General features: G+C 30.3%; 8 protein-coding genes across 8 annotated transcripts; 6 read left to right on the top strand and 2 right to left on the bottom strand.

The window, feature by feature from the left end:
• Positions 1–89: 89 nt before the first annotated feature.
• On the top strand, positions 90–2,594 carry VNE69_09185 (lysophospholipase (NTE1); the record flags this gene model as incomplete). The annotated part of the gene is made up of 1 exon (XM_065474706.1): positions 90–2,594. The coding sequence occupies one exon, from the start codon at positions 90–92 to the stop codon at positions 2,592–2,594; it is 2,505 nt and encodes an 834-aa protein (XP_065330778.1).
• Positions 2,595–2,880: 286 nt separating this feature from the next.
• On the bottom strand, positions 2,881–3,864 carry VNE69_09184 (double-strand-break repair RAD21-like protein; the record flags this gene model as incomplete). Its single annotated transcript, XM_065474705.1, has 1 exon — positions 2,881–3,864. One exon carries the CDS (start codon positions 3,862–3,864, stop codon positions 2,881–2,883), a length of 984 nt encoding a protein of 327 aa, XP_065330777.1.
• Positions 3,865–4,485: 621 nt separating this feature from the next.
• VNE69_09183 (armadillo repeat-containing protein) lies at positions 4,486–6,363 on the top strand (the record flags this gene model as incomplete). Its single annotated transcript, XM_065474704.1, has 1 exon — positions 4,486–6,363. The coding sequence occupies one exon, from the start codon at positions 4,486–4,488 to the stop codon at positions 6,361–6,363; it is 1,878 nt and encodes a 625-aa protein (XP_065330776.1).
• Positions 6,364–8,854: 2,491 nt separating this feature from the next.
• VNE69_09182 (uncharacterized protein) lies at positions 8,855–9,331 on the top strand (the record flags this gene model as incomplete). The annotated part of the gene is made up of 1 exon (XM_065474703.1): positions 8,855–9,331. One exon carries the CDS (start codon positions 8,855–8,857, stop codon positions 9,329–9,331), a length of 477 nt encoding a protein of 158 aa, XP_065330775.1.
• A 213-nt stretch (positions 9,332–9,544) lies between these two features.
• Positions 9,545–10,186, top strand: VNE69_09181 (small coPII coat GTPase (SAR1); the record flags this gene model as incomplete). The annotated part of the gene is made up of 1 exon (XM_065474702.1): positions 9,545–10,186. One exon carries the CDS (start codon positions 9,545–9,547, stop codon positions 10,184–10,186), a length of 642 nt encoding a protein of 213 aa, XP_065330774.1.
• A 197-nt stretch (positions 10,187–10,383) lies between these two features.
• VNE69_09180 (putative SP-containing protein) lies at positions 10,384–10,629 on the bottom strand (the record flags this gene model as incomplete). Its single annotated transcript, XM_065474701.1, has 1 exon — positions 10,384–10,629. The coding sequence occupies one exon, from the start codon at positions 10,627–10,629 to the stop codon at positions 10,384–10,386; it is 246 nt and encodes an 81-aa protein (XP_065330773.1).
• A 755-nt stretch (positions 10,630–11,384) lies between these two features.
• Positions 11,385–13,946, top strand: VNE69_09179 (kinesin-like protein KIF21B; the record flags this gene model as incomplete). The annotated part of the gene is made up of 1 exon (XM_065474700.1): positions 11,385–13,946. One exon carries the CDS (start codon positions 11,385–11,387, stop codon positions 13,944–13,946), a length of 2,562 nt encoding a protein of 853 aa, XP_065330772.1.
• Positions 13,947–14,143: 197 nt separating this feature from the next.
• VNE69_09178 (uncharacterized protein) lies at positions 14,144–14,494 on the top strand (the record flags this gene model as incomplete). The annotated part of the gene is made up of 1 exon (XM_065474699.1): positions 14,144–14,494. The coding sequence occupies one exon, from the start codon at positions 14,144–14,146 to the stop codon at positions 14,492–14,494; it is 351 nt and encodes a 116-aa protein (XP_065330771.1).
• Positions 14,495–15,156: the final 662 nt, after the last annotated feature.

The raw sequence follows: 15,156 nt of genomic DNA, 5'->3' as shown, positions 1-15,156 counted from the left end.
AATTTATTTAAAAATATGAACTTTATTGAGAAATGTCAAAAAAATTTGTTATTTATTTTTACTTTACATTTTGCATAATTTACCCCTTTATGCTCATATTCTATTTTCTAATATTCTTAATTTTAGGAATTATAATTTTGAAAAAATTAATAACAAAACGAAAAAAAATAATCTTAGAGAAAAAACCAGATAATCAAAAAGTAGAATTAATAGAAGAAATTCCTATTACAGAAAATATACCTTATTATAAATACACTAATAATCTAAAAATAGAAATTATAGATTTAAATAAAGGAGACATAATAAATCCAAATGACATGCTTTATATTGAAAAAGGATCTTTTAGTATTTTTCATAATAATCAGTTTGTTTGTAAAAAACAACAAACTGATCTATATTTTTATGCACTGAATTATTTTTCTATAAATTTGGAAAATTTGCATATCCAAGCAGACGAAAAATGCAAAATTTGGAAAGTTGATTTATCAAGCATAAACAAATATGTGATACTTACCAGCCTCAAGAAGAAGGTATTTGAAGTATTAAGTGAATATTTAGATTTCACTGATATTATCATCAACAAAGAAAAAGATTTTAACAAGAAGAAAAATCCAGATCATAAATTAAGATTACAAGATTTTATGACAAATGTTTTAAATTTAGAAATTCATCATAAAATTTTAAATCTTAAAAATCAAGAGATTTTTAAGAATAAATTCCAAGTAATGAAAAGTTTAATTTTTATAGAAGAAGGAAGTCTAATTATAAAAAATAATGAGAAAGAATACAAATTTGAAAAAGGAGATTTTTTTGGATATTTTAGTTTATTTTTTAATTGTTATAAAAATGTAACAATTATAAGTAATAATATAAGTATTTTGAGAATTTTAGATTATGAAGGAATTACACTTAGAAATTTCCAAGTGGATTTTTTAAGGAATTTTGGACCAATAATACATTATATAGATTTATGTACAGATTGGAGAATATTTAGAATTAATGATAAAATTAAAAAGAAGAATTTACTTTATGTAAATGAAGGAAGTATAAAAGATAAAGATGATTTTTTACAAGTATTAAGATTGAGTGATATAATATATATAAAAGAAGATTTAATTTCTCATATTTTGAGATTTGATGTTTCAGCATACAAAATCTTATTCAACAATAAGATTTTATCTCAACACACAAAGATAGTCAGTTTAATACCAAATAATAAATTTACAAATATAAATTTATTTAGTAGGAGATTGAAATCGTCAATAGAGAATTGTATTTTATTAGATAAGAAAGATTTCTTTCTTAGTTTTGATGTTTCAGATGAATTAAGAATTAGTGAATTTTTGAATAGATTGTCAAGGATTAATTCCTTGATTTTGATTAATATTGAAAATAAGTACAGTAGATTGGCGAAATTCCTACATGAGATTAGTGACATAATTTTAGTCGTAGGCTATGACTGTGAAGATGAACAAGAAAATGAAGAAAAGATTTACAAGGGACACAATATAGAAAATAATAAGGAGAATTATAAGTTTAATAATGTAGAATATGTTAGATTATATGAGAATATTAAGAATAGAAATAATATCTTAGAGAAATATAATAAGTGGCATCATGTGCTAAGTCCCAGTAAGACGATCCTTTTCTCTAGTAAGGATTATGAGAGACTAGGGAGATATTTAATGGACAAGAGAATAGGACTAGTTTTAAGTGGAGGAGGAGCCAGAGGGATAGCCCACATAGGAGTCATACAGGCACTGGAAGAAGAAGGAATCCCTATAGACATAATAGGCGGCAGTAGCATGGGCGCCCTTATAGGGGCACTGTACTGTAAAGAGTGCGACAATGGATTTGTATTTGTCAAGGCCAAGAAGTTCTGCTCTGCTGCGAATTCTTTATGGAAAATATTATTAGATCTGACTTTCCCACTTATTTCCCTTTTCAGGGGAGATGCCTTAAATAGGCAACTGAAGAAGATATTTAAGAATGACTTGATCCAGAATCTCTGGTTAGAATATTTCTGCATTACTACTAATTTATTCACTAATGAAGAAGAAGTCCATACTACTGGTCTAGCCTGGAAATATATCAGGGCGAGCATGGGCCTCTGTGGATATGTCCCGCCTGTAGTAGACCCAAAGGGCTTCCTTGTAGACGGAGGGTATCTTAATAATGTCCCTGCTGATATTATGATGAATATGAATGTCAGTAAGATTATAGCAGTAGATGTGGGCACAATAGAAGACAATGACTACGATGAGCACGACGAATCCTTTAATGGATTCGTCGGTCTAGTCCATAAATTCCTAGGAGTCAGGAAATATATTACTATGTCTGAGATACAATACAGATTATCTTTCCTGAGCTCAGAGAAGAAACTGAAAGCTCTAGAGAAGAATAATCAAGTATTTGTACTTAGGCCCGCTCTTGATAATATTCATACTATGGATTTTAAGAAGTTTGATGAGATAGTGGCGAGTGGATTCTCGTCGGCTAAGGAGATAATAAAGAAGTGGAAGGCTAATGGGATATTTGAAAAGCATTTTGACCAGAAGAAATTTAAGAATTTAAGGCGGAGGTATTCAGTCTAAAACAAATATCTCTAGAATAATATCTGGATTGACTTGTCCAAGACGAAGACTATAATAAGGGTAAAAACCACATATACATAAACTGACTTGCTTACAAAGTCATTCTAAAACACTATAAAAATCTATTCTAGATAATAATAGATCGATTTAGTCAAAGAAGTAATCAGCGCATAAAAAATGATGCCTGAATTTTCTAGATAATTCATTCTTTATTTGTAGATTTTAGATTATGTTTTTGTTTATCTTGTACAAGTAGATAATTGGCCAATTTTATATCACCCTTTTGTTAGTAGCTCACTCTGCTTATTAAAATATCCTCATTTTCTTGACTACATTCTACTAAGTCCTGACTCAGAAGATTCAGTAATTCATAAAACATCAGAGCCTTGGTCTTCCTTGTCCCGCTGACTACCTCTGAGAAATACTTCCCAGGCCGAAGTAAATCTAGTAATTGGACTTTATATTCCGAGGAATAACAAGACGCCTGCTTAATATTAAAATCCTCATCAAGAGAAATATTCGAGTCAAATTTACTAGAGAAATTCAGGAATCTACTGGAGAACATTTTCGACTCACTTAAGATCTGTGATGGATAATTCGAGCTTGACTTGTTCCTGTACACTTCCAAAGAATCTTTATATTCTTTCTTATTCATTAATCTGAAAACAGGATACTCTTTAATATTTATAAATTTATAAAGAGGCTTGTGCCTCTTTATATTCCTAGAATATTCTGAGGAATCTTCTATCTTCTCGTCTACTATTTTATTATTCCTGACTTTATACTCTGTTTTTATACAATTAAAATCAGAACTAAGATACAAATCTGTATTAATACAATTAGTATTCTTAATACAACTAATATTATTTTTTATACAATTAAAATCTTCCATCATATTATATTCTGTATCATTAATTATCTCACTACACAACCCGCCATCATAAATATCCCCATCGTCACTACTAACCGACAACTTAGGCTTAACAGTCTTCTTTAAAACACGAACTCTTAATAAATTTAAAAGATCGGTAACTTCATTCTCAAAATATGTAATCTTTAATATGTAAACCTTAGACACGCCTTTAAGAATAAACCCATACAATCTAAGAGCAAAAGACTGGTCTAATACAGTCACGAGAGTGTCTTTGATATTCAGTCTTATAATGTCCTTCTTACTAATACGTCTGGAGAAACCAGTAGTAGATAAATAATAAATGAGAGAAATGTCGGATTTAGTCTGCATTGATAAAAGATCTTTTGCATAAAACATTGGGAGTATTTAAGCTTTTTTGCATAAAATGTAAAATAGAGTTTGTTGTATTTTATAAACAAAATTTAATGAAAACCCTATATGTATAAAAAAGTCTGTATATGTTATATTCTAAGTATGTTGTTTTGAATAATAAGGTTATCTTAAATTTATTTTAAGTTGTATCAATTTGGATGTAACTAACTATAGGTATTCTCTTCTGTAGAAAATTGCTTTTTAAAAATAAATTAAATATTCAATAAAACCAATAATCATGAAATAATAAGTTTTAATTAATTAATCTACTAGAAAATGTAGCTTTATTTGTAATATTTAATATGTTTCATTTTGATTTAATATAAATTAACGACTAAACACAATATTTTATAAAAGTCATCTTTTGTTAATTTGAAACATAAATTTCATTTTCTCATATGAAATTTCATTTGTTAATTTCTCATATTAAATCATTTTCTCATATTATATATTTCTCATATATAATATTTCTCATATCTAATAATCTACAAACTCCGAACATTAAAAAACATTTTTTCATATAAAAGGTTTCTCATATCTAATAATCTACAAACCTGAAACATTAAAAAACATATAAAATCATTTTTTATTTTTTTCTTCATCTAAATGTTCAATTTTACAAATTCTCATATATCAAATGTAGACATCTACATCGGCCATATAAACATCAACACTGTAAAATGTCCAGACTTAATTAATTTCAGAAACAATCTTCCATATTCTCCAAAATCAAATCTAGATCTAGAATTACAAGACATACTATCAAAAAACAACAAATCAAACTTCATAAACTTATCTCCTCACGATATATCTGTCATTACTGACATTTACTACATTCTAAAAATCCCTAAAAATTTTTTAAATAGGTTAGAACTTTATATTTCTAATATAAAATATCCATACACATATTTGGACATAAAAATCATCAAAATATACAAAAAAATATGTACAAAATACAAATTACAAGAAAAATTTGATATTTATTCCTCAATATTAACTAATTCTCAACAAAATTGTCCATGTGTTATAGCAATCAAAAATGTTTTAAATTACAAATATTCAGATTTTAATACATACGAACTTACAAAATCTCTAGATTTTGTAAGTTACAAAGACAAATTTATTATTTTTAACATTTTACTTTTAAAAAATCCAGATTTACAAATTTTTAATGTAAATTGTATTTACGAAAAAAATTTTATAATTTTTTTAGCATTTTTTTTAAAAAATAATGATAAAGGTTTAAAATTTTTAAAATACAAACAATTAGATTTATTAAACCAGAACATGTTTTTAGATTACATTTTGACACTTAATAATGAAGAAAACAGGAAATATATAAATTTATCAAAAATTTTTAAAAATTTTAGTAATGATTTTATAGATATAAATTCGTTATTAGTTTTATTAAATGTAACTAGATCAGTATTTATGTTAAGAAGTGAAATTATAAAGTTTCCTATTATAGAAATATTATTAAATTTACTTGAAGAAGATAATATAAAATTTTTAAAAGAAGAAAATAGTAATATTGATTATAAAATTATTTATAAAGGGATAACAAGGTCGTATAAGAAAATTATATTGAATATTTTTACTAATTTATTACTAGAGTTTGGGAATTATAGGAAGATTTTTGTTGAATTAAAAGGGTTTGAGAAGGTAGAGAGATGTAGAGAGTATCCGTATGAGATATTAAGGTTATATAAGAATTATTTGTATGATAATACAGTAGAGAGTAAAATGAACTTTTTAGAATATGGAGATGAATGGTTTGAGAATATTTTTAATCACAATGAAACAAATATTACAGAAAATTATACTAATGGATTTATAAGTGACATAGAAGAAAGCACAAATAACAGTATAGATAATAATGCATTAAATCTGTCATCTAATAATAGTTTACTAAGTAATACTACATCAAATAACAATATATCTAATAATATAGATATCAATATAGATAATACCACATCAAATAATGTTACTACATCTAATAATAATAATAATATAGATAATAACACATTAGTTTGTAATGGTGCTAATTCATATTATGATAATCAAATGATGGAAGTTTTATTCAATTTAATTAGAAATCTAGTCTGTGACAAGATCCACATAAGCAATTACTTAATCAAAAAAATCTTCATCCACTTAATAAACACTACCAATAAGAAGATACTTATCCACATTTTATACTGTATGGTCAATATATCAGCAAATGATATAAAATTCAGAGACTTGTTGTTACAAGACAATGATGTTTTATTAAGACTTAAAGATTTATTTAATATTCATGATTTTAACCTGTCACTAGTGTGGATTTTGATTAATTTATCGTGGAAAGATGACGGGTATGAAGAAAGAATACGGATTATTAATAAATATGATTTTCAGGAGATATTAATGAAGATTGAGAGTACTAATGGGTTTTTAGTGGATAAAATACAGACAGCTTTAGAGAATTTAAAAGAACCCAATTAAAAAAAAAAAAAAAAAATTTATTTTTTGATACTTGTTACCGGCTGTGTTGCACACACCAATAATCAGACTAAAACTGAAAGATGAAACAAATCATAATGATCTGAAACATGATTGTTTCAGATCCGAAACTAAAACTATTTAAGAAATCTTAAATAGAATAAACATGCCAAATAAATATAGTTCTTCTTCTAATAAAAAGCCTTCTTCAATAACCAGCTCTCCTTCTGGTAACACTGGCGACAACTATTCGAAATCCAACGAATTGGGCCACCTACTAGAAAAATTAGGGATATCTACTAACACAATGGTGAAATTCAACGGTACCCAAGGCGAGAATGCATGGGTCTGGATTAATCAATTTAAATACCTCGAGGGAGAATGGAATGATATAAAACTGCTCAATTACATTAAGAGATACTTAGGGGAATCAGCTCTTCTATGGTATGAGGCTGTAATTGAAGACGAGGTGGAAGGATATATGGAATTCAAACAGAAATTTCTAACAAAATATGGGAAAGAAGAATTCCGGGAGGGAATTAATCCCATTAAAATGCTTTATAAGAGACTATACTCTGGACCTGTAAATATGAAAATTGAAAACTTTATATACGAACTAATGAAGCTTAACAAGAAAGCAGGAGTTAGCGTGTCTGAAATTACGGAGGAGTTGGCTAGATATTTCCCACCGTCACTTAAAGAAAAGGTGGAAGAGGCAACGTCATGGGACGTTGTACTAAAGATTTATGAGAGAAATCATAAATTTATTGAGAGTTCAAGGCAGAGACCTGAACAGAATAGGCCAAGGGAAGCAAGGACTTCGAGGCCAGATACTACACGGACGAAAGAGAGTCTGAGAAAGGTAGTATGCTATAAGTGCGGAGGTGAGCACTTGCTTAAGGACTGCAATAAACACGAGGAAATAGAGGTGTTTTTAATCGAGGCAGATCCGGTGTCAAGAGACACGAACGATACTACAGTCGAAGGAACCGTTAATGGCGATGTAGTAAGAATGCGCCTGGGATCAGGTGAATTTAACTCATTTGTTGATAAAACCTTAGTTAATAGAAAGAAACTAAGAAGGGCTAAAGGAGGCCAATGCATTCGAAACTATCCACAGAGTATAGACAAAAGAGTGTCAAAACAAGAAGATATGCGGATTAAAAAAAGAGCAAGTACAGAAACAGCTCAGACCTCACTTCAGTATCGAAATCTGAGATTAACCGAGATGAGTACATCGACCAGCAGGCATATTGTTTGCTTACAAAAGATTATACTCGGACACGATGGAAACAACCCAAACAATGCGCAAGTAAATAAAAGCGCGGGAAGAGACGACTATACGAGCACCAAGGACTCATTAAGTTCGATCGTAACGAAAATAGACGATGGTGTGCGCCTATGCAATGAAGAAACAAAAGCAAAAGAAACCATGATTGAAGAAGTATGTCAATCCCCCGTGATTAAAGAATGTTCTACATACTTAAGTGTAGCGAAATTGAACCACCAACTCGACCCGAGAAAACGATACTATTTAACTCTTCTGAGAAAAGAAATTTACGAGCACGAAGTGAAGAAACAAACATTTTTATTTGTGAATAAAAGCGCGGTGAGCGAGGAAGTAGCGATCGTGCAGATCGTGCTTACCGAAATAATGTCTAAAATAGATGAAGGTATGAGACCAATACTGACCTGGAAGTTACTATTTATGGTTCTGCACTGTGAGTTGAATAACATTAGAATAAAACTTAAAAGAATAATATTTAATATATTTAAGAAGCCGCGTAAAAAGTTCATAATGTCTTACTATACATTATCTAGAAATGAAATATCGGATAATCAGAGCAGAAACATGCTCAGTAAACATTCTTTGAGATACGAAGAGGTAAAACCAAGATTTCTTCTTGCTAATATGCATAAAATGGAAATCTTAGTCTCAACTAAATATAGGAACATGAAGAGACCTTTCAATAAAAAGTACAGAGGATCATTTCTTAATACAAAAAGAACATCTAGAAGAACCTTTGAAACCTTAAGTCTTATAAATGAAAAGTTCTACGATATATTGGAGGATATAACATCTTCCCTGGAAGTGAAGCCTTGTTCTAAGGAGGGGAGAGTGTTACCGGCTGTGTTGCACACACCAATAATCAGACTAAAACTGAAAGATGAAACAAATCATAATGATCTGAAACATGATTGTTTCAGATCCGAAACTAAAACTATTTAAGAAATCTTAAATAGAATAAACATGCCAAATAAATATAGTTCTTCTTCTAATAAAAAGCCTTCTTCAATAACCAGCTCTCCTTCTGGTAACAATACTATAATTGAAATGTCGTCTAGAAATTATATTAAAAATGTGGTCAAATTTTTTATATTAGTATAATACTATGTAATTTTACTAGCATAAGACTCTTTCAATTTCAATACTATGTAATTTGACATATTTACTTTGTAATTTTAGTTGTTTTTTTTACTACCCCTTTTTAATATGGACGCTGACATTCTCTACAAAATTAACCAGCTCCTCCTCGACCCCACAAGTTCCAAGATCCTCGATCTTTTTGACAAGGACGGGTACATCAGACTGAACATGGTCTACATTTCCCCCATTCACTTGCCTCTCTTCAGGAATCATTTACTAAAATACGGCTTAGTAGAAATGTATCTTACAAATCAGGGCCTTGGTTTTACTTTTAGAAATTTCCATCTTAATTTTTTCGGGTCTATTTACATTACACAAGGAAATAATAAGATCTGGTCTATTGAGATTATATTTGATCCTACTATAGATGATAATGTAGGAATACCAGTGATGAATGAGATAGAACATTATTTACAAGGATGTGATGCACTGTTTTTTATGACTTATTTTGTGGATATAGATAAAGAAATATTGAATAGAAGTTTAGCAGATAGTGTGGATTTTATGTATAAAAGGAATATAAACCGTAAGAAGCATTTCTAATAAAAAAAAAAGATATATTTTAAATATTATTTACTGTGTATTGATAATATGTTTTACTTGATATTAATTACTGTGTATTTGATAATACAATTATAAATAATATAAAAAGTATATATAATATAATAAGTATATATAATACAATAAGTACATATTACAATTATAATTATAATATATATGATATTGTGTTTTGTTTTTCTTTTTTGTTTTGCCCCAATGGACAAGGTCAAAGAATTCTATACAAAATTCTATGACAAATTATCAAAGACATACGACTTCATCTTTGGTAACTTCATAAGACAACTCTTCACTAAACCCGCCTCAATTGTCTTTTTAGGCATAGACAATGCAGGCAAGACTTCTCTAGTCAGAAAACTCAAACGGGGCACAAATGAGACATACATGCCTACTAGGCATGCAAGTAAGTCAGATATAGAAATCGGCAACTTAAAAGCCACTGTAGTGGATGTAGGAGGACATAAACAGGCCAGAGTAGTCTGGTCTAATTATTTCTACAATTGTGATGGGATTATATTCATAGTAGACACAAGTGACCCAGAAAGATTTAGTGAAGTAAATGTGGCTTATAAAGAAGTAAGGAAGTTTGAGAAGAAGGCGCCTATAGCAGTATTGATGAATAAAATAGACTTGTGTGGGAAGACTGAGGATGATGTAGAATGGTGTGAAGATATAAAAAAGAAGACAGGGATATTTGACCACCCTGGGAGTGAAGAAGAGCAGCCTGTAAATGTGGCGTGGGTTAGTATAGTGAAAGAGAGTAGTGAAGCACTGACGGGGCCCTTAGCCATGTCTTTTAAGTGGTTAGAGATGATGATAAATAAAAAGACTACTAATTAAAAAACGAGAACTTTTTAATATATAAAATGATTTATTATGTTATATAATAGTTTTTATATTATAATTTTATATAATATGTTTTTATATTATTAAAATTTAGTCTTTATAAGACACCTATATAATGATATAAACATAATTATATAAATATAATAAAAACTAATAATATAATAATATTCTTAATTATATATAATAAAGATTTAATTGACGGTATACCCCTCAAGGGATAAATGTCTTGCCATCCGTCTGTCTTCTTCATTAAGTTCCTCTGTATCATGTCCTGTATATTCTCCCGTACTGGTCTTTAGAAAAGGGTACTCAGGGTGAGTGACTGTCATCCCGTGACTTATCAAGTGTCTCGCCATTCTAATGTCCTCCTCCTTCAAGGCACTAAGGAAATCTTTAGAGAGAGAAAAAGCACTAAGAAAAAGAGCGAAGAGCATCATGACAAGAAAAATGAGAGGACAATAAAACACAAAACATGAAACGAGAGCAACAAATGATAATCATAAATGTTACATGTATTTTGTAAGTAAGATGTATCTAGATGTAACTGGTACTGTGAGATTCTTACTCACTGATACTCATTTTATATTAAGTTAGTCAATAAGAGTCCCCGCCGTGTTCATTACAACTTGACACCACTAGAATAAAATTCCATCTATACCTCAAATCGAGTCTAGTTTAGATCTATGTCCAGAAAGATCTACACACGGGATATATTTAGCCCCAGAAGAGAGGCATCTTGTCGTGAATCTTTAAAATTCCCTACAATCATCTGTATCACACACATGGCATCTTAAACTGCCTGGCTTTTTTATTGGCCACTGTGTTACAGAATCCTGCAGAGAATAAATCATTTTATTCTCCCACTTCTCTTCCCTTAAATAGGATTCCATACCATAGGCCTATAACTACCCAGCACCTTTAAGTATCTTCAAGTACTTTATATTTAATAAATCCCCCATATGATGCTTGCCTTTTCTACACTAGTCATGGCAGAGTTTTTTAATTTAATGATTATCGTGGACATTTTCATCATCTGAGTTGTTCTAACTACAACATAGAATATTATTATGTTTTTTGTGATTTGATCCATTGGGCTCTGTCTAAAACTTATCTACTCATATTCATTCCTTAATCGTCTAAACCTATTTATAATTAAATTCATCTTTACTCTTCATTTTTTTGCCCTTTATTTATGCAGAATAAAAATATAAATGTTGAAATCCGCATAAAACCAAGTCTCGAATCATCTCTAGAAGTAAATTCTAATTCTCTCCAAGTTGGTACTAAAAAGTATTTCTTCAATAAAGTCCACATTACTACTACTCAGAAGCAGATATTTGAAGGGAGTGTAGTGCCTTTACTTGAGAAATTTCTTAAAGGTGAAAATTGTACAATATTAGCATATGGACAAACTGGATCTGGTAAGACATACACCATGGGTATAGAAGATGACACTTTAAACAATCTAGACTTAATAGATTCATGTAGTAAAGGGATTGTTCCTAGATCTTTGGAATATTTATTTAATAAAGATTGTAAAATATCTTGTTCATTTATAGAAATTTATAATGAAGAAGTCATTGATTTACTTTCTTCTCATAAGATTCCTCTGTCTCTTAGAGAATCAAAAGGGGATGTTATAATAGCAGGAGTCACTGAGAAAGAAGTTTATAATTTAGAAGAAGTTACAAATCTTTTAAGACAAGGATGTCAAGAAAGAACAACAAAATCCACAAATATGAATTCTCAATCATCAAGATCTCATGCCATTTTTACATTAACGAATTTTAACTTTAATAAGAACTCATCAAATGAGATCTCTAATAGTAAGATCGTCGTTACTAATAATAAGAACTCACCAAATGTCGTTACTAATATGATTTCGTATAGTAAAATATCATTCGTAGATTTGGCGGGTTCAGAGAGACTTAAAAGGACTCTTTGTACAGGTGTAAGAGCCAAAGAATCAATTTCTATTAATTCTGGTCTCTTAGCCCTTGGTAATGTCATCTCAAGTTTATATTTAAAAAGATCTCATATTCCTTATAGAGACAGTAAACTTACTCGTATATTACAATCTTGTCTAAATACACATATCTTAATGATAGCTTGTATAAGTTCAATATCTAAAGATATAAATGAGACTAATAATACATTAAAATATGCTAGTAGAGCTTCTAGTATAGAAATGAATATTAAGAAGAATATAGAAGTAGATACAAGTAAATATGAAATAATTAAATTAAAGAAAGAGATACAGAGACTTAGTACTGAGAATCAGATATTAAGAGAGAGAATGAAGAAGATTAAGAGTGAAGATGTAGAAGAATTAATAAAAGAGAATAGAAGAATGAAGAATGAGATAGAGAGGAAGAAAGAAGAAGGAAAAAGTGAAGATATAGCGCAGATGATAATTAAGCACCCATTTGTACAGAACTTAATAAATGAGAATGAGAGACTCCAAAAAAATCAAGACAAGATAAAAAGGGACGGAGATAAGATAAATATGGACAAGATGAATGGGGACGGAGATAAGATGAATGGGGATAAGGTGAATGGGGATGGAGATACGACAAATGGGGATAAGGTGAATGACGAAAATAAGATTTATATTTATACAGACGAAAATAAAATAAATACAGACAAAAACACAGACTATAATAAAATAAATACAAACAAAGATATAAATACAGATATAAATACAATAGAAAATAAATTATCATGGAAAAGAATAAAACACGTCACTTTTGATATAAGTCCCCCAAAGAAGAAATCTTCCCTTTGGACCCCCAGGAAAGAGAGAGTCCTCATGGACACAGTTGTAAAAGACAAGATCCTCGGGTATATTCCCCACTCTATGATAATTTACAATGATCATCTTATCTTCTCCTCCTATGATAATCTCCTCAGAGTCCGGAGTCCCTCAGGGGAGATCTCCACCCTGTGCTCAGACGCGGGGATCAAGTGCCTCTGCAGTGACGAGTCCATTTTGTACTCCACGAGGATGATCCTCAAGACAGTGGATTTCAGGACTAAAGGCATGCCCCTGTACGCTTACAGGAATGAGATAAGTTGTATAATGAAGAGAGGCCACTTAATTTACACTGGACATGAAGATGGGAGTCTGAGTGTATTAGATATAAGGAATATGAGTATTAAGAGTGAGAAGATACACAGTGGGACAATATTCTGTATAGAAGAGCAGAATAATAAAATATATACATGTAGTAGGGATCACACCATCAAGATGATAGACACTACAAATAATAATCAATGTAAACAGAATTATAGTAGTAATAATAATAATCAATGTAATCAGAGTTATGTAAAGAGTAGTAATATTTATGGTAATACAAGTAGTACTAATAATACTAATACTTGTACTAATGTTAGTAGTGCTTATTTGTTAAATCCCCCACATTTTGATGTCGTACATAGTCTCATAAAATATAAAGGAGATCTCCTTAGTCTCAGTAGGGACTGCTCCCTAAAGAGATGGAGAGAAGGGGAAATAGTCAAGACTGTCCCTAATGCCCACTCCTCGTGGATAAAGTGCGGGGTCGCCCTCTCGGACTCATTCGTCACTGGCTCTAAAAATGGTACCCTGAGATACTGGGACTACTGTGAGGACAGTGTCTTCTGTGTGGGGTCATTTAAGACTGGGCCAGTGAACTGTATGGTGAGATATAAAGAGGGAGCGTATGTAGGAGCACAAAATAAAGAGATAACATATCTAATCAGTACATATAAGTAGTAATATGATGAAGATATGAGATATAATATATGAGATATGTAATATATAATATGTAATATAAGATATAATATATAAGTATAAATAAACAAATTTAATATATCAAATATAATATAATACAAATCTATTTTAATTTAATTTCCCCTTTTATTGCACTGTTCCCCCTTTAAAATGTTAAATACTTCCCAGTCCCCCCTGGTATGTGCGATCCCTGCTGTCTCATCGTGGGCTGGTCTCCCTCTACTAAATCTATCTCTCAGCCTACGGGCTTCCCTGATCTCCCAGACAAGATCCTCTGTCCCCACTGCTCAATGGTCACTAAGGCCAAATACAAGAAGGACGACTACAAATTCCAACTCTGCTTCATTCCCCTGTGTACATGCTGGAGTAGTGAGGCATATTTAGCATGTGATAATTGCTACATTAAAATCCCCATGATCAGAGGGGAGCCCTGTAGGGCATGTCATGTGTCAAGACCCTTTGACGGGGAATATTGTCCCAACTGCGGGACTAAAGTAGGAGGAGAAGCGAGGAGTCTAAATATAAAATAAACGGAATAAAATATATATTATATTATATTATATATATGATATATATGAAAAATTATATTTGAGTATTATAAATGCACTATTTATAAATGCACTGTAATAGCGTAAAAAACACGGAATATAACATATAAATCTAGCATGTATTTTAAAATATATAAATTTAATTTGAGACAAGGATTGAGAGGGAACTTGTCTTTTAATGATTTTTATACGGGCCCAAGGCGGAATAAAATCGAAATTTATAATATCGACTGTAATGATAAAACAGTCTGAAATATATTTGGATTTATAGAATTGAGTTAAAAAAAATATTTGAGACCCCATGGGCAGAACATGTAAAAACTATAAGACTTATATAGAGCAATATTAATTAGGCCCACATGGGGCATTATATTGAAAAATTACTATAAGACTTATATAGAGCAATATTTTAAAACTATAAGGACACACACGAAGCAATATTTTTAAAAATTTCTATAAGGCCCACATGGGGCAATATGTTGGCTATTGGAAGAACATACAAGATTACAGTAATTGATCAACTAGAATATTAATTGGTACATGTTTAAATTCCAAAGGAGGACAAAATCGGAAGTTTAAATTACTTAGGCATCTAAGTATAATTATTTCATGTACTTCAGCTATTAGTGTCTAATTGCATAATA

The sequence above is a fragment of the Vairimorpha necatrix genome, chromosome 9 (assembly GCF_036630325.1).
Source record: "Vairimorpha necatrix chromosome 9, complete sequence".
Lineage (NCBI taxonomy): Eukaryota > Fungi > Microsporidia > Nosematidae > Vairimorpha > Vairimorpha necatrix.
This window is presented reverse-complemented; position numbering and strand designations above follow the sequence as displayed.